This window comes from Meleagris gallopavo, chromosome 4, assembly GCF_000146605.3.
Source record: "Meleagris gallopavo isolate NT-WF06-2002-E0010 breed Aviagen turkey brand Nicholas breeding stock chromosome 4, Turkey_5.1, whole genome shotgun sequence".
NCBI lineage: Eukaryota > Metazoa > Chordata > Aves > Galliformes > Phasianidae > Meleagris > Meleagris gallopavo.
This window is the reverse complement of record NC_015014.2, coordinates 2,306,393-2,326,189: the sequence shown is the minus strand read 5'-3', so window position 1 is coordinate 2,326,189 and position 19,797 is coordinate 2,306,393. Positions and strand designations below refer to the sequence as shown.

Here is a 19,797-nt window from a genome sequence, read left to right as displayed (position 1 = left end):
TGGGAGTAAAGCTTGTTGGAACATTGACTTGTTTGCAAATGCCTGTATACCAGCTCTCATCCAAGACAGCCTGCAGACCTCCAAGAAACTGCCAGTGATGCACTTGTTGCCGATAAAGCAAGTTGAAGACAGCCCCTGCTGTCAGCTTGCATGATTTTGTTTTTCTAAACAAGGCTCCCAGCATTTGGTGCATGTTTTTTCCAAAAAGCTCCAACGTCCAGATTTTTGCTTTCCAGTTCTGATAGTATAACAGAGATTGAAACATGCTTTGCAAAAGCATGTTTTGGAGAAGGTAATTGCTCCTCTAGGCATTATTACTGAAGAAAATCCCTAATTTTTTTTCACCCTCATAATGCATTGCATCTTCACCTGAGTAACCAAAGTTTTCTGCACAATATTACTCACATCCCTCAGAAATATCAGAGCATCCCTCGGACACGTTACTAGCATTCATACTACATACAGAAAATCGTAGGAGAAAGAGTGCTGGCCTTCAAATCTCAGAAAATCCATACAGTAGACAAGGATAAAAAACGTTTAATTTCCTCCTACAATTGCTGCCCTGTTTTTAGGTTGTTTCTTCTGATACTAGTGCAGCAACACCCAATATATATGCCTAGCATGACCAAAAAAATTCAAACTGCATGTGGCCTGTACTTCACAAACCATTTGAAAGAGAGATTTCACTCACTGTAGTCACGCAATTCCTCCCAGTATAGGCAGAATACTTGTGCCCCCAGATCTTCCACAGGTTTGAAGGCAGGCTGCTCAAAACTGAATAGTAAAGATGTCAAGGTTGGACTCTGTTTGTAACAGCTGGGTAGGATTATGGTTATTATGGTTTAGAGCATCAGGTTCTTAACTCTTCCATTCTCCATGGACATGCTGAACACAACAACTCAGAGCTGGCCCACAAGCACCACACTGGTGTTTTTTGGGCTACAAACAACACGCATAAGGAAAAATAAATACAACTCCAGTATCTCATTACGCAGCACAGCAAATGGTGTCTCTTCAAGTAGTTAATATGTGTGGGGAACAGCCTTCTATAAAAAGCCAGCTCTTATTCTAGTTATGTTCCTATGCTAGTGAAGGAAGAGATTCCATTTTATTTAGAAACTATAAGAATTGTAAGGTTTTCCAGCAGCAACGTTAGGAGAGGAAAGAGGAAAGGAATGAAATTTTTAGGTATCAAGAGCCATGTAACACTTTTACAAGCAGAGAAACCCAAAAATAGCTTTCCAGGCATCTCCAGTGGCTGTACAGTGACACAGAGACTCACCGTCCCTGCAGTTGCTCTAGAACTGTGTAGAAGTGGCACTGAGGGACATGGTTAGTGGACACAGAGGGTTGATGGTTGGGTGAGATAATCTTAGAGGTCTTTTCCAACCTTAACGATTCTAGGAAGAACTGGTCTATTATGCTCGTAACAGGTGGAAGGTGAAGACTGAAAGAAGTATGTATGTACACATTCTGCAGACCTTCGTAATACCAGAGTTTTTAGTCATTCCATTACTGTTTTTCTTCCCTAGGTATAAGGCCAAGTAAGAGGTCGATAAATTTAGCTGAGCTCTCATCTTCAAAAAACATAATTTATTGTAATAGGAAAAAAAGCAATGTCATCAGTACGCAGCATTCTATTAAGTGCATATTTTTAGCAGATTTGTGAAAGGTATTGATTGGGTACATCTGGCCAATTCCATGTTCCTAAAATCCCAGCACATTTCATTTATAAAATAATAGCTCAGGTGAAAGAAGGTGACCTTCACCGAGCAAGCAGCGCTTTTTAAAAATGGTTTACCTGTATATCTATAATTCAAGAAATCTGCAGATGTTTTTTTTTTTAAATCTTGACAATGCTGAGCATGCTTCCAGAAAGAAAAACATTTTCTTTGTTGGGGAAATAAATAAAAATTAACACAGACGTTACTTTACAAACATGCACTGCCTTTCTCAAGGGGCCTTCAGTCTAAATTATGCACCGTATTTGATGTAGTAAGCAAAGGTAAACAGCAGGGAGGGGATCGAAGGGCACATTGTGCTGACAACACATGGAAAGCTCAGATATTAAGCAAATACTGGTGGAGGTTAAATAAACGCACAAAGATTCCAAGAAGCACAGCTGAAGGAAAATGGGAAGCAGTGAAATAACATATAAAACATTAACCTACGAGCTCCAAACAGCAGCAATGGTAATTTGTTTGACACACCAAGGTGAATAAATCAAAAGGTCATTGCTGATGACCGTGTTATGCCAGCCCTGTGTCCTTGTCCCTGCATGGACTCTGGGTGTCAGGGGCTTGCAGCACACTGGAACTGGGACACGGCACCTGGTGCCACTGGTGCTTGAACTGCTGTCAAGCAGCTTGCTCCACATGATGAGGGGACATGGCCACTCTCAGTAGGCCAGCAATTTGCATTCTTCCCCCGCCTCTTATTTACATGCACTTTCAGAGAATCAGAATCCCTCAAAGCTGCTGCTTTCAGCCATTACACTGTTTTTGGGTGAACCACATGAAGGGGTGACCTTAATGAGCATGCAGAAGGGCTGAGGGCATGGGTTGCTACAGGGTGAACCAACCCAGAACTTTTTGCTACAGTACAAGTACATAGCAAATAATATAGTCCTTGGGTACATCCCTGGAACAAAGCATGACTCAAGTTTCCATCTCAGTGAAATTATCTTATCCTTTGAAACACTGGATGATGCAGCTCCAATGTCAGGGAGGGGGGAAAATAAAAGGATTGCAAGGATTCTAACATTTGCTTACAGAAATATTGCAAAAAACAACAACAAACAAACAAAAAAAGAAAACAGCACTATCATTTTTTCATCCTTTCACAAATTAGCATGTTTTCTCCATTCCACATCAAGCCTGGGGAACGCCAACTGCACACAGAAATAACTTCATGTTCTCCATGTTGCCAATAGGGACTTAAGAAAACCTCATGCAGGCAGTTTGTGAAAAATTGAGAATTCTAAGTGTATAAGCCAGTACTTTCCAGAGTGCAGGAAAAAAATTCAGCATTCCCCTTCATAGCCATCTTATAGAATCACAGAACCATTAAGATTGGGGAGACCACTAAGATCATCAAGTTCAACCATCAGCCCATGCCTGGGACTGTTCCAGACTGCATTCCTCAGTGCCACATTCACATGTTTCTTGAACATCTCCAGATGGTGACTCCACCACCTCCCTGAGCAACCTGCACCAGCACCTTACCACTTTTTCCGAGAATAAATTCTTCCCCATGTCCAACCTGAACTTCCCCAGAGCAACTTAAATCCATCACCTCTCATCCAATTGCTGTTATCATCTGGGGGAAGAGGCTGATGCCCACTTCTCCATAACCTCCCCTTCAGGAAGTTGTAGAGAGCAGTAAGGTCCCTCTGAGCCTCCCCTTCTCCAGACTAAACAGTGCCAGAATTGTTCTGTGTGTCAAGAAGCACCCTGACAAGAAAATGCCCTGCCCACTGGCAATTACAAATGAGAACATGCCCAAGGTAAGCCCACCATAAGTGTCAGGTGTAGATCAAACACACTGCATTAACGTGCTTCAGAACAGGGAAAAAGCTGCTTGTGACACTTGGATGAGATGCAGAGGAACAGAACACCAGCACACCAGTTTGGCATTAGGAGCAGTGAATTCTTCAACAGTATGCAGGAGATGGTCAAATTTCAACCAAAGCTATTAAAAGTATGAGGACACGCTCATTAGGACAACACTACAACCAAGCACAAGTTTACAACAAAGAAGGAAGAAAAGCTAACCTTGCAGGTACTAGAAAACCACCACACACTCCTGCTTTCAGTTAAACCATGCAAACTGATCCCCAAACCTGACAAATGATTCATAAAAATGGATGAGCAAAACATAATCCAGAAATATACCAAGAACAAAAACAATGGAGCATGATATCCCAGCAGCTCAGAGGCATGCCAAGATTTAACAAGATGCAGAGTGCCCAGCACCTGCCACAGGAAGAACTCATTGAACTCAAAGGAAAAGCCAAATCCTGGGAAATAAAGGCAAAATTGCTGCAATCAGGCACCTAACTCCCAAGCCAGCAGTCGTAAATACACCGAAACCATGCCAGCGTTGGGTTCAGACAATTGAAGTGAACAGGAAACCAGCTTATCCCCCAGCTGGTGATAAGGATAGGTTGAATAAAGAGAGTAACTGCACACCCTGCAAGTGGGGAGACATTTTGAAAACATTTGTCCTCAAGGTATTCACCAGATGTGCAATAAGCCTTTAAGGGAGCTGCGCCTACAAGTGATGGCGTTTGGGGTCCCTAACATAAAGATAACATGAAGGGAACTACAGACACATCTTCAAATACCTGTCAGAAGTTACTTAGAGAATGCAATTAAAACTGACTGCACTACTGCTTTATGGGACACTTGCTGATGTTTGCAAGCCTTAATCCAATCCTCTATAGGGCAAATGTGATGCTAGGTGCCTAAAGGCATTATCTCACTATAGCTATTCAGAAATGATTAGAATTTGTAAGCAACCCCAAACTAGCTGAAATTGCTGTATTACATAATACGTCACCAGAAAAGGGACAGAAAGCAACTCACTGACTCCTTAATATCCGCAGCATAAACGTCCAGGAGCTGGAAACTGTCTTCAAGGAAGCACAGGAGATACAGGAAGATGTCAGAGGCATTAAATAAACCTGCCATGCGCCCATTTTGATGAAGATCCAAACAGAGAACTGCACCTGAAAGAAGGCTTTCTCCTGACCCTCTGAAAGCTGGCCATTGGGAGTGCCAGAATGGACTCCTTCCATCTGAGCAAGTGTCCAGCACCTGAAATGAAGGCTGCACAGTCCTGCAGGGTCGCTAGCAACACCAGTTCTGCAACCAGTTTCAGGAATCTAGAAAGGAGCATGTTTTTCTTGAGAGAGCATATATTGGTCAAGCATGATTAAAAGCAGCAGAGTGAGTATAACGCTGTGATTAATTGTAGGGCTGTGTGTATGCAGACAAAGAAATGAATCACAGGTTGGAAGGGACCTCGAGAGATTGAGTTTGACCCCAAAGCCTGAGCTTGCCCTGTCTGGAAGCACTTCTGGCTTTCTGAATGTTGGAGTGTCACCTCCCGGTATTGTTTCTGGAGACTGCACACAAACCACGTCTGGAGAGAAAGGAAATGGGTGGTACTGTGCTCTGCACAGAAGCAGAGAGGCTATGTGAGCAAGCAGCAAAGATAAGCAACAGGAACAGGTTAATGGGAGGGAGAACTCCGAAGAACAACAAAGAGGCATGAGCAATGGAAATGGCATTTGTACTAGAAAGAGGAAAAGCAGCTAAGGACACCCTTTCTGAGCCAACAAAGCACTTAAAACCAGCACTAAAAAAAAATATCCAACTACACAAGATACAGAGGCATTGCACAAGTTCCCACTCCTGTCCTACTCAAGTCTGACTTAATCTGACAGGGACAAAATGAACCTAAAACCACAGTAAGAAATAGAAGAAAAAGAAGGAAGAGTACTCTTTAATCTAAGAGAAGTTTCATGTGACAATAATGTTAGCATTACCTTTTGAACTGCTGTGGCTGTGGCAAAGCCTTCCATAAAAGCAGCAACAGAAGCCATCTTGTCCCAAGACTGAATGTGTATCAAGGGGATTATATGAGGGTTCCCTGAATTAAGTAAATTAAATAAAATAAAGCATGCAAACTTCTTCAAGATGGCCAAGGTTGGACATTGAGTTGAGTTGAACATCAACTTTTATTGCCGAGGATGCTGTTAAGTATATTACTATATTACTTGAAATACCTTCTTCAGGCACAACTCACCAATGGATTATTTTTTCCTCCTTCTCTCTACCCAGACTGTACGATGCACATTCTTCACTTTCACACCATACAGAGTATGAAATCAACACGAGCCTTCCTTTATAATTATTTACATGCTATACATACGTAAAAGCATTCCTCTTTTTGGCTCCCAAACTCTTGCTGCTGGGGATACACAACAGTCGCTCATTCAGCAGTACACATACAAACTTCCTCTCTTAATTAACACTGGCACAAGTGTTTATCAAGAAAAACTCCACGCTGATAGTTTGCCCAACATCACTTGGCAATGTCCCTTTAATATTAATACACAGAGAAGTAAATTTTTTTCATAAATTTGTTCAAGTATGTGGAACATGTAAAATGCTTAAGAATCAATATGGACATCATTAATGTTATATTTATTTATTTTCCAGCTTCATACAAACTGGATGTAGAAGCATAAACATAGTACATTTCTACCATTTTCAACAAAAATATAACCAATATGTACAATTATTGTATTAAAAATACAAAAGGGATACAGACTCCACCAATGTCTTTCTAAAAGACATACAGGTACAAGTAGTATCAAAAGTATGAGGAAATCACCAGTTAATTGTACATTCTGCACTTGACATCACAGAGCGAACTGAGATTAGCAGTCCTATGGTCTACAATTACTTTATGCTTATATAACATTTGTGCAACTTGTGATAGAGCTAGGATTTTGTATTTCTATATGCACATGAGGTCCATAGCCTTGAGAATAAAACTGGCAAATAATGCATATTGCATGTAAAATTACAAATGCGTAATTGACAATGTGATATATAAGCAAATAGACAAAAGCTATGATTACAGGAGAGAGAATTAAATAAAGCACTGACATTTGCCCGATACAGTGAAAAAACACTGCATTTTGATCTTTAAAAGTTGAAGTTATTTACGTTTATCTACTGATCAATATGATCAGCTGAGTTCAATGGAAAAAAAAAAAAAATCCAAGACCAGCAGTTCCTCACATTTGAGTACTACTCGGATTGGCAGCCTTCACTTCTCCGGAGTCTGTGCAAAAACAACACAAAAATAGAGGGGAGGGTCATTTCAGTCGTTATAGGTTAATAGCAGCTGTGAGCAGGTGGTTGCTACACATTGGCCTTCTCTACACATGCAGTGTTCCACAAAGCCATTAACAGTTGTGACTATTTCTGCATTGCAAAGGCTGGCGTATCTAAAAAGGTTATTCTTCTTTACTTAAAGGCTTGTTTATCCCCCTAATGCCAAGTCAATAGATGGAGGTTATTAGATCAATATTAACAGCTGTCAGGAGCTGTGACATCCCAGCTTGCCTTCACTGCAACGTTATCCAGTTAATTTTTCTCATAACATAACTACTATAGAGTAAAAAAACAAAACAAAACAAAACAAAAATAGAAATAATATATAACTTAAAGGTGAGGTTGCCGTCTGTCTCGTTAGAATGGGATACTTTGTTTTGAGCACGCCGTCCTGTATCCCACAAGGCACAGGTACGAGGCATGGTGTCCGCTGTTCCTTCACTGGAGAGCTGTAAGCGCACGGCTCTGCACTGATCCTAGACCCAACGCCGTCCCCACTAATGGGCACGAGTCTGGAAGCTTCCAGGGTGGGGGACACACTAAGAGAGAAGCTAGACGGTTGGGAACGGCTGCGTCCTGCAGCCTCTGCCTTCCCTTCTGCCCTGCTCAGCCACGCGGCAGGTTGATGCTATCTGGGAGCTGAGGCTGGCAACCCTACTTACAGGTAGGAAATAATACTGTCGTTACTAGGCAGATGCAGTATTTGATCTCGGAACACAAACGTACAAAACTGTAACAAAGGCATTGTAAACAAGCAAGTAAGCACTGCCTCCTTGAAGGATTTCAATGCATTCCACTCTTGGTAGGTTAAAGGCCAAACGTAAATTGACAACTAGCTTATCTCATTGTCCCAATGAGACTAAGTGCTAGGATCACGATTAAAATTGAAAAGGAAGATTAAAAAACCCTTCCAGGCATTGGGAAGTGCAGCCAGAATTATCATCCTGATGTGATGATCTTGGAATTTGGAATGATACTGTGTGATGTGGCAGACAGCGACAGTGGTAGCTTGGAGATTGCTGCACTGTGCATTTCAAGCAACACAGTTTGAAAAGTGCCAGGGCGATTTCTTCACAGTATTTCACATGCAAGGGGAGAGGGGACAGAAGGGGGGTTTGAAGGGGTGGGGGGTGGAGGAAGAAGCCCCATGCTGCTTTAAGGCAGGGAAGGAGGCAAACAGGTCCACCATCCTTTAACTATAGTTCCAAGGCTCCTATTCTAGGGACGTCTTCTTGTGCTCTCCTTTAAGGTGGTTCACTCTGGATCCAGAAAAGCCCCAAGTCTTAAACAGCAGAGACTTGTTCATCTTCTGCAAACACAATAGGACAGGGGAAAATATCATTTAGTTCACGTAGATGAAGACTGCTACCAAATGAAACAACCTGTACTGTGTTCACGTGCTTTCTGTTCCTCTCTGCTAGGTACATTAAAAAAAGAAAAGAAAAAAGGAAAGAAAAAAGACTATCTGAGTATCTTTACATTTCAGGTCTCATGAGAAGCACTGAAATTTTATTCTCTAAGAAAATAAGGCAATTGCTATTCTGAGCTAGGTGCAGTACTCTCAGGTCAAGAATGTGACAGCTACTCCTAAATATCTAATAGCTTCATAAAGCAGTTCTTACGTTTTTCCTTGAATATACCTGACAGAAGTCACTATTTCCTAGTGGTTTATTTGAATTGAGTTTCCATAAAAATGACCGTGGCTTCCCTTGTCACTGGTAAAATACAATTAAAATTCTCAAACTGCCACAGAACTCCGTAAGTTTGAGGTAACTCTATTAAAGGGATCTCATCTTTTTTGTCATGTTTGACTGCAGAGTTCATGCTGCACATAGAGCTCTAGTAACTAAGCAGTTAGGGAGGGAAGGAGACAGCCTTTCTACCGTTAGGCAAAACAGAGCATCAAAGATTCAGATGCATGACTTGAGCATTACTTTGCTTAGGCTGCAAGCATCTAGCTCAGAAATGCAATCCAGACACACATACACTCCACAGAATAACAGAAAGACTGTGTGTGCGTGGTCTTTATATCGCAACAGCCGAGCTAAAGCATAAAGATTGGCAAGCAAGATAGCAAAATCACGTGAAGCAGTTGGTATGGAAGACCCAGTGTCCACAATCTAAGAGTTTCAGCTAGAACTCTGAGTGATTATCCATCTAAACCCCACCAACGATGCTCTTTGGGGCAGGCATTTGTAGACTGAGATACATATTTTGAGCGAGTGCCAAACACTGGCTATTTTCAGGGCAGCCAGCTCTTTTTACCTGGAACGTAGGCACCTCAAAAGAAGTTGCCTAAGCCAACTGCTTGGTTGTCTAAGTTTCAAGGCGGACATACACTCCAAATTTTAAAGGATGTTTTGAGTGAACTGAATCCTTCTCCTTCCAAAAACTAAACAGACAGCAAGGTTTGAAAGATGGAAACTCAAATTATAGCAAGAATTTCTACCGCAGTAATCACTTGCATAATCTACTTTGTGACTGTGAAAACAACGAACGCATCTGCATGCAGCACGCTTAAAATTTAACAATTAGAAATTTACCATCTTCCTCTGTGGGAAACCCTTGAGACTGATAGTGAGCAAGACGTGGATCTGACTCGTTTGGTTTATGCCACTGAGGTTTGTTCACAGGCCTGCTAGCTGAATGGCCATGTGACTGTTGCTGCTGAGCCGACGTCCCATGGGTCTCACACGTCCGTGCCACCATTCTAGACCTCTGAAGTGCTACGTTGTAATCCGGAGGCTTTCTAGTTGGATGGGAAACACCTTCTGCAAACTCAGCAATAGGTATTCCTACATAACCAGGAGGAGTTGGAGGTGGTTCCCGATACCGACCTTCTTTTCGTGCTGCAAGAGAAACAGATTATTATGAAGTAATAAGATGAAAACTGCTCAAATGAAACAGTGAGAGTTAAACACTGATCAACTCGTGATCCCAGGAGGAAAAATCCTGAAGAAGGATGAAAGTTAAATACTACATAGTACATAATGAGATACTGAAAAACAAACCATATGTGAAAACCAAAAATATACAACATATGCACGATACCATTATTCTTCCAGTAATGAAGTATTAATGGAAATAAATTCACCAAATTACATGAGGAATTTGCTCTAACTTAGCAGCTGAAGCTGCTCCATCAATTACACAGAACAAAATATTCATTGGTCAGAGACCAGTGATGTGGAAGACACAAGAGTCCACAAAAGTGACAGCCATCATGAATATCAGCATCTCCCCAAAAGCATGTCTATCTTAATCTTGAAGATGGACTTTGTCCCTAAAAGCTCATCTCTTTTGTTCTTAGCAGCTGGCAGGCAAGGGAAAAAAGGAAAAAAAAAAAGAAAAAAGGATCTGATTTCTTTTCTACAAACCATGCTAAATAAGGCAAAGCTACAGATGAGGTAAGAGTAATGGACCTCATTCTCATGCTTTCTGCATGCACTGACCACTACTCTTATGGTTTTAATTTCTGCAAAATTAAGTCTTGAAATCATTCCTGCAAGAACACTAATTGAATAAGATTTTGTACAGGAGAAGGAAAGCCCACATACTTCGTGGATCTCATGGAGCTTTACCTGTTTACCTGAACAAGAGTTAACTCTGGCCATACCCAGCAGAGAGATTCGAGGGAAGAAGGAATGATGAAGAGTTTTAAACACCTTCAGGAACAGACCAGATGGGCATTGATTTCACGATTCTGTATTGTGGAATTTCATGTTTAAAGAAGTTAATTAGGACTTTGAACAGTTTTTGTGAATGTAACCCTTTTATGTGACTACTTACAGTACAAAGGCAAACACAGCGGGTAAAAAAAGCCTGGCACAGCAAATTTACTCTTCCTCTCTTGTCATACCCTGTATATTCTTGCACAAGTGATGAGGACAGCATATCACCCTGCATTATGCAGTATGAAATTGACTGAAAGGGCAGTACCAGCTCACAACTGCTTTTACTGGGCTGGTGAGTTTTTGCTTTTACTGTTAGCAAAACAAATCGTCTCGCATGGAATCCAAATACTTTTCTTGCACAAATACATGCACCTGAACAAAACAACATGAAGAAACTTCTGAGAATTTTTATTCAAAGATTTCAGAAATTTTGATTTTAAGTAATTTTGACATAGAATAAGTTCTGTTGAAAAATTCTACTGGAGGAGATCAATGATACCCAGAGCTGCATTTGCAAGCACAGTTAATAGTACTGAATGCATGGAAGTTACACAGCTGCAATTTTTGGCTCTTTTTCACATTCTCCAAAGTCTATAAACATATATAAATGTAGTGGCAAGCTCAGCCACAAGAGGCAAGTCTGAAGCACGCCTGTTGGTGAAACCAAGTGCATCAAAGAGTAAAATTAGAGACTGGCACAAATCAGAACCTCGAGTCCTGAACTGAGCAGATTCCTCCTCTTCACAGTTCAAGGATCCAGAGCTGCACCCAAGCTTTGCAGCAATAGGCCACTGCTAAGCAATATACTTGGGCAGAAAATGGAAAAGCAGCTTATCACAACGGTCTCAGCATGACTTCAATGTGGCAGACTTTTTCAGCTGTGTCAAAGCAAAATGGCTTTCAGATAGCTCTTCGTAATAACCTGAGGAAAGGCACTCACAGCAAAGGGAAATGAAAGATGCAAAAAATGTACAGGGGTCTTGGATGGCCATATGACATCTGGGATGTGTAGAAGGAAAAATATGAGAAGTGTTAAAATACTGCCAAACCTATCTTTATATTAATTTATACATTATTACCTCACTGGATGATTATAAATGTAATACAGCCCTAATTTCTTAAGGAATCTCTTCAATTTGAGTAATCTGTAGAAATGCCTCAGCTGGTGCCTAAACACAAAGTGACCCCATTTTTAGAAGTAAGGAACATTCAAAAGTTAGGTACCATCAGACTAGTTACACAAATGTAGAAAGAAAAACACTTCTAAAAAAATAAATCAGGCCACATTTATAAAAATACCTAAATATAGAATACAGAGCCTTACTGTGAAGAGAATGCACATTTCAGAACAGACATCTATACACATCAACTCCTCAAAACACTGTCCAGCAGTTGAGCTAGGTGTTTTTTTTTTAATGATGTACAGCAGATCAAATCACAAAAGAACTGCCAGAACTGAGAAGCAGCTCTAAGTGGTAATTTCTCTAGCAGTAAAAACCAAGTTAGAGGGCAAAAACTGAGAGACTACAAAACGTTCCGTTCTGCTTTAAAATCAAACCAGACAAAAGAAAAATAGGTTTAGAACAACGCTAAGCACTGTAGGTAAGTGAATTAAAGTAAAATTTAACTTACCAATAAGCCCCTTCGTAGTACTTGACGTTACTGGTATGTGAGCAGGCACGGGAGCTGGCTTTGCCTCCTCTGCCGGTATGGATGTTACGCAGCTGGTTTCAGCTTCAATAGAAACATCCTTCCCACCCCTTCGCTTTATGGTACCTGTGTCACCTTCTGAGTCCTCTCCCCAGTAGCCCGTTGAGGATGCCCAGCTTGCTCTGGACTGTGCTTGCTCGAGGCCCTCCCTGCCTTGGCTTTGCCGGCTGTACTTCGTGCCATGATCAGAGAACATCAGCTGGTCCACGTGAGTGCCTGAGGCCCACAGTCCTGCCCCATCTCCTGAATTATCAAAATGAGCGTGTCCAAAAGGCAGCGTCTCCCAGCTTCTCTGGTGCTGTATTGTTTGTATGTTGTCGTGTGAACCACTTGAGCAAGAAGTCCAGCTACCGCGGCCACTGTCTGCTGCATCGAGTGAAGCTCTGTCCCCCTGATCCTGTGACAGCTCTTCTGTGCTAGGAGAAGACAGAACAGTAGCTCCAGAGTACAGGCCTCTGTTCTCTGACAGCGGTGCATAAGATCTAGATGCACAATGAAGAGGGGGAAAAAAAAAACATCCAGCGTTGAAAGCAGAGATCCATTACAAAGCACGCAAAGAACTAACAAATAAAAAAAATGAGCATATTGAAAGTTTTGATGCAAGTCTTTGCTTAAAAGACTAATCTGATTTTGAGCATAGAACACTTTCCTTTTAAGCTCATCCTTAACAGAACCAATGGGAATAATCACTGGGCAGCTCTCTTGGTGAAACGTAACACTATAGTGGAGCCACCTCAGAATGTAAAATCTTAACTTTGCAGCAGTCCTTTAAGACAGGCAAACACCACTGAGATACACAGAATAAAAGGGAGCAGACTGACAGATAGGTTGCTACCACTTTTCCAGACGAGCAGTGCAAATAACCCAAAGTTAGAAACTTGGATTTATCAGGAAGTGACTGAAACTCAAATTTAGCCTTCTGCTCATTCACAATTCTGAATGACAACTTATCAGTATTTCTTGCAAAGGAAATTGACTTTAATGTTACTTCTGGAAAAACATACTACTTCTTAGAGCAAGTACATTCTCTGTAGCCTTCCGGTGGCTGATCAAGTCTGACAGCATCACTTACGTAGCAGCAGTGAAAACTGATCAAGTGTCAGCTTCATTTAGCAACTATCAGGACTGCTGTGAGTTGTGGTTTGAGGGCAGCTTGCTACGCAGATTGGGACCCTCATCTGATTTTATACATCTGATTAAAAAACTTGCATAGCCTGGGATTCCCAGAGCTGAAGCACATCACTTTTGGAACAGGCCTGTTATCCACAGACCCTACAGGACTCAAAATCAGAGAACTAAAGTTTCCAAATAATAGCTCAGGAAAGCAACTGGTTCTCAGGCTCACTGACAGAGATTCAGAGAACTCCTTGCAGCACTAGCTTACCCACCTTTAGAGAAGTTAATTATCTAGAAAATTACTTAGAGAGCCAACAGCCAAATGTGAATTTTAGCTTCCAATTATTGTTGACTAGGAGAGAGATTTGGGGTAAAATATTTCTGAGTTAGATAAAACTGCACTTTTCTGTAAAAACAGACTGGAAAATTACTAGCTATTTCTGCTCACAGTGCCATTCATGAATAACTGCATCAATAATTTGTCATCTCAGTTAATTCCCCTCCTAAAAAAATGGCTAGAATACTCATGTGCTACAGAGAGGAGTCTACAGAAATACTAAGTGCTCAGATAAGGTCTACTGGAAGAAAGGTCTTCTGCCATACTGCCATAGACCTCAAAAACCATGTGTGAGGGCAAAACATTTTTTTGTAAGAAAACAGAACATGATCACAAAATTCAAATAGTGGAATAGTGAAATAGTGGAATTGAAGAACAGAGGAGAAAAGGAAAATTTGAGAGAGATACAAGGAAAGTTATATAAACAAATATACAATGCCACACACTGTATGAAAGCATAATTTAAGTAAGAATAAAATTCCTACCCTAAGCTGTATTGATCTGGCTCAATCACAATCCTTCTATCAATTCTTCCCACGCCAAGATTAGTCTCCACAATGCTGACAGAATGCCTCTGTCTCCTCTCATCATGCAGGGATGCTGGCATAGAGTCAAAAGAGGAATTGCTGACAATACTAGATCTGGAAGAAATTTCGCTGTGACCAGAGTCTGAAAAGTTATCCACTGTGCCACTGGGAGCCAAAGTGTAACCTGCAAAGGGAGCATCACTTTAATCAGTGTCTTAGAGGCCCACTCAGCTGGCAAGTTTCACTGCTGCAACTGTAGTAAATCAAAAATATGATTATGTTTTACACACAGAAAAAGCACTGGAAAAAAAAAGCAGCATAGCTTTATAAATTCTGTATGCCCTATTTCTTGAAAAGGGGTTTAAGATTGTGGGGAATGTGAAACACTCATTTAGAAACCAGCCACTCACCTTCTTTCCCCTCTACCTTCCTCCCCCAAAATTATCTTCAAATGCATCGTATTTGTGTTCCTACATCGTGAAATCACACTTTTCATGGGGAAAAAAAACAGCCTATACATAAACACTGCCACCAAGTTTGGAACAGAAGAAGTGCACTAGACAAGATTAATGCTCAAAAGTAATCCATAAGACTCTCTCATGCAGTTTTTGTGCTCCAAAACACTACCCTTCGGAGGTGAGCAACATATGCAGTGTGAAGCACATATGTCTGGACTCACTGTTTATTATATATCTTGGTGAATAAAAGGCCTATAATGCTTTTTAATTAAGTTAAAAAAAAATAATCAAGGTTTTCAAGCTTTCTTTGTGCTACTTGGCTAACTAATTACATTCCAAAAGACAGTATTTGTGAACTATGAGAATTACACCATCATTTGGAGGTAGCACTGACACTGCCAGACTGTAATAAAACCTGCAAACAACGAAAAGTCACATAGGTAAATTCAGCTTTTGTTTCAACACTAACAAAATGCTAGGTTGAAGGTCACTGAACAACACACATCTACAATTGTTTTGCTTTCTATCTATATTAAGTGTCAAGATGACTTTGAATGATCTGTTTCCATTCACACTTGCTGAGAATATGGAATTAACACTGTCAGACTTTCTGAAAGTACATATTGTCACCACCAAGATCCTAAATTTAAAATTTAAAAGCATCTTTATGATTTGCTGTTTAAATAGTAAAATACTTTTTAGTCACAGCTCTGACCAAAATTACCTAAATTCACTTTTTGCTAATCCAGCGTTTGGGAGAAATCGGGCTGAGATCTTACGAGAGCTCAAGATGATAACCTAACTCTTCTTCATATAGCATGCTCCTCCATCCAACCTTAGTATAGATCACTTCAGTAGAGATTTTGGATAGGCTTTTGTACTTTTATGCTATATTTATCTCTCCTCTTTTCAGTTCCCAGCTTACCCAGTTGGACTTATTTTTCTCCCCTTGGTTTCCATTAACTCCATCTATCCCAGAGGTCTATAGTGAATTGATATTCTTGCTACTGCTCTCAATTCCAAAAAGAGAGGAGGATCTGGATGGATCCATTAGTTTGGAACCACAGGGGCTCGGTTACGGAGTACTGCCACCTACCAGGTTAAGAAAAGGGTTTAGCTATCCACTTGATAAGAAAGCAGAAAAATTGATACGTGCATGTCTCAAAACCTTATAGTCTCCGTCCAATTTGGGGAAAGTTACTTCTACAACAAAGCCTCCAACACATGCATCGCTTTGGCATTTTATTACAGGAACTCAACCTCAATATATGCATTTTAAATTCATTTTAAATGTAAAGAAAATCTTTTAAAAATTAACACCACCAAGAAAGTTCCAGTGTGCAATGCCATTCCTCAAATATCCACGTTTGAATAATTAATTATGCTTCTATTAAAATGACTGTTAGTGATTTGTATCCCAACTACCTTAAGCTTGCCTGTCATACATAGGTCATTTCCCACCAGCCAGGTGACAGAGCAAATAATTCCTTTAATAGGTTAATGAGCTCAGTGAAGTTTAAAATCTTGTACAGCAATCTGCACGTACTGCCACTGGCAGAAGGTGCTCTGATGGGAATACTTTTGTCAGAAGCAGCTGTAATGAGAGTGACCTAATGCATCACAACCTGTGTTAGTTCTGGCTTCCTTGCCTACTACTGTCAAGGAGGGCCTTCAGCTGTCCCACTTGAGCACCACCTCCTGCTCTCTTGCTGACCTGAAACAGGAGCAGTGATTTATTCTGAATGTACAGATTTTCTTTCAGAAACTTCCAAAGCCTACGACCTTCGGCAAACAGAATGAGAAACGTTCTGCATCTAGTACCTTTCCTTGGAGAACTCTGTGGTGAGGTGGGAGGAGAAGACAGATGTGAAGATGCACTTGATACTGCGTCTTCAGATTGTTTCTTGTGGCGGTCCAGACTTCCTTCTTCAGATAATGAAAGAATTTTCTTTAAAGCTTGTGGGGAGTTAATGCCTTTAAGTAAGAATGAATGCAGGCAGATGTAAAATTTAATATAAATACATCTTCCTATTTCACACTGCACTTATGGAGGGAACGCCATATAAGAAAAAACACTTTTCTCTTTAATTTGCGAGTTTCTAACAGTGGCTTAAATGAAGCAAAATTTTAATCCCACTGATCGAAACATAGTGCTGTATTTCTGTAACTTAATGAAACCAGTCTTTCATTTTTGCCACAATATTTTGTGGCAGAAAATATAATCCAGAGGTGGTGCTTTGCAACACTGGCTGCACAAGAAGACTGGCTTACAAAATAAGGCCATCCTGCAGTTGCCTTTCTCCCTTTAGAGAATTATTTCTGCACTGGTTTATTTTGGGAAACCAAAGAATAACAACATATTTAAGATAATGTATGATGTAAAGATCTAGGGCATAAAGAATTGCTTTTCTGAGGCAACATTTATCTTTGTCTTCTTCCACCCTCTCCTCCCTTCAAAAAATACACCCTGGCATACACTTAAAAGCAAAAATGGAGCTTCTCTGGCAGTTTTGTAAATTTCTGTTTTGTGGTAGAGGATATTTTCAAACCTTCTACAGACTCTTCCTTTGATCTGTTGGATCACAATGCTGCTATCAATAATTTACAGCTCCTTCATCAACACAACCCAGTCAACTTTTCAGAAACTTTCCCACCATGAGCAAAAACACCATCCATGTAGCTTCAAAATGCTTTTAATATTAAAATTTAACGGTAAAATTAAGAACGAGATGAAGTTTGAATTGTTTCTTGCCCATTTTGCTGCTTTTAATTCTTCTCTAGCAGTCTAAGCTGTGCACAAATAAACTAATAAAAAGTGAGAGACGACTTCAGCTCTTAAGCAGATCTTAAAAATTCACGTTACCTACATATATAGGAACATAGATTTGGGAAACAAATTGGAAGTAATTCCTATACCCCTTAATCTTTCAGCATGACATGCAGGCAGCAGCACCAGCTTAACAGTAAAAAGCACTAGGGAATGGAATCCAGGGAAACAATCCTCTAATTGGAACTTCAGGCCCGCGTTTGCAGTGATGAGCACACCACTTTGGTCATTAGTCTGGCACAACTGAATTTCTCATTATATGTTCAACTTTAAAAAGAGAACAAAACAAAACAAAACAAAACAAAACAAACAACAACAACAAAAAAGTAAAAAGCCACTAGAACTTCTGAGGCACTTCAGGTCACTGAAAAACCTGATGTTTGTTAATCGACTTGGAAAAGCCAAAGTGTTAGCACAGATAGCCAGAAAAATTCATTATTTCCACCTCCTATTAAGAGGTAAATAATTACACTGATTAAATTGACAAGGATGTTTTCCTGGCAGATTTCTTCTTCCCATTTCTAGAGAAGATAATTTTACACATACGCTGCTTGAAACGGCATCCAATAATACTACCATAAATTAAAGTGTCCGTCTTATTTGATTAAAATACTTCCCTGACATGAGCAAAGAAACCTCAGAGTACTCCACTGAATGCTTCTTTGTTTGACTTACCGAATGGTGGGAGGTCTTTGACGGGCACTTTCTTGCGAGAGGGATAAAGCGATACAGCAGGGACCTGCAGCGCTTGGTTTGCTTTATGTTGCTGCTGCTGCTGCACTTTCTGCTGAATTCCTGCCCGGGGAGCCACTGGTGATGTTTCAGATTTTCCAGATCGCTTGTCTCCTGTATTCTTTGGCACTTTGCAAGAAATGGGAGAAAGCAAAGAATGACTATCAACCACAAATACAGTGGGAGTTCTAAGCTGAGAAGTGCCAAGCCTTCCAATTAATTGTTAAGAAGTGATAAAATACTGAAACCACAAATGCAAGAGGACACATCTAGAGCTAAACAGAGAGGATGAAAAAAAGATTTAATTTCATTTAAAATCTGTACATTACCAAAGAACCTTTCCTCTTTCTTAAAATAAAACTCTCATAAATTGACTATTATAGCTCTCAAAACGTGACCAGAAGTATATTGAGCTATGATAAGGACTGTAGTTGGTTTAGGGCAGATATAATTGATACAACACAATTTTGTATCCTAATATCATAATTAGCATTTTTTACTATCCTGAAGGAAGGGAAAAGCATAAGATACAGCATTCTCTAATTAAAGTGCAACAGATTTCCAGTTCTGCTTTCTCCACCGTGTCTCTGAAATACCTGGACATGATGGAATTCCTTTTTCTCTCTCAGGATGAGGTCATCTGGGACGACGGCCCTATTCATACCAACACCCTGAGCGCATAAAAACTATAGAGGATCTTTTGGTCTCTCTGGATCCTTCACACAGACAAATCAAAAGAACTCTTGTGCACTTTGGCATTACACCATCCAAAAAGCCTACATAAATTTCTATGCTGTTAACCTCTAAAATGACTCCCTTAAGATTCAAAGATGTCCAGTACTTGCTCACAATCAGTTATATAATTTTCTGCCTCATTGTCCAGTTGCCATTCCCAAATAATTCCTTGCATTAGAAAGAAATACATTTAACAGCCTCCTTACAGCCCACAGCAAATGGAAACGCTCACATGTGTTGGTGGCTGGCTCACACTGTAGAGACAGAGTCTGGAGGCTTTCTTCATCCATTTCCAGATCCAAGTTTGAGAGATACTGCTTTACTTTCCGTGCCATCTGAGCATCTTCATACAGTTTTTTAGCATTAAGGAAGGAGCTGCGACGGACCCTCTTTTTATGACCCCCTGCTTGTGCGACATCAAGCACAGCTGCATTTGTACTGCCCTGGCTGAGAGACCTGGAGTGAATGAAGGGGGATAAGAAGGGGAAAGTATGAGTTAGTCCGACACAGAATCCCTTAACAGGCATGAAACATGCAAAAAGATTGCATGAATGTCAGTCTATGGTCAAAGCTCACATGCCTCATTCCGGTAAGTCAAACAGCTATAACAGACAGAAGGATGAGGATCAGGAAAATCTTTTTACTTGGTTACAGGCACTACTTTGATTACATAAATATTTTAACCTGTTCTGCTCCAACTAGGCAGTATCACTTCACACATCAAGAAAAGCATTCAAGCTAGCTCTCTCACATAAGCCAGCTGTTGAGAA

General features: G+C 40.4%; 1 protein-coding gene across 8 annotated transcripts in view; it reads right to left on the bottom strand.

Annotated features, from left to right (window-relative positions):
* Positions 1-6,076: 6,076 nt before the first annotated feature.
* Positions 6,077-19,797, bottom strand: part of RAPGEF2 (Rap guanine nucleotide exchange factor 2) — a 122,099-nt gene continuing 108,378 nt past the window's right edge. For 5 of the 8 annotated variants that reach the window (XM_031552999.1, XM_019614432.2, XM_019614433.2 and 2 more), the window contains 7 exons: positions 19,260-19,483; positions 18,236-18,421; positions 16,555-16,707; positions 14,234-14,459; positions 12,218-12,777; positions 9,455-9,760; positions 6,192-6,858 (listed from right to left, as the gene is read on the bottom strand). In XM_031552999.1, the coding sequence (XP_031408859.1) occupies positions 6,812-6,858; positions 9,455-9,760; positions 12,218-12,777; positions 14,234-14,459; positions 16,555-16,707; positions 18,236-18,421; positions 19,260-19,483 (1,702 nt within the window). In that variant the 3' untranslated portion in view covers positions 6,192-6,811. Of the gene's footprint in view, positions 8,221-9,454; positions 9,761-12,217; positions 12,778-14,233; positions 14,460-16,554; positions 16,708-18,235; positions 18,422-19,259; positions 19,484-19,797 lie in introns of all 8 variants that reach the window. The other 3 variants (XM_010709445.3, XM_003205369.4, XM_019614435.2) reach the window with 2 other exon arrangements.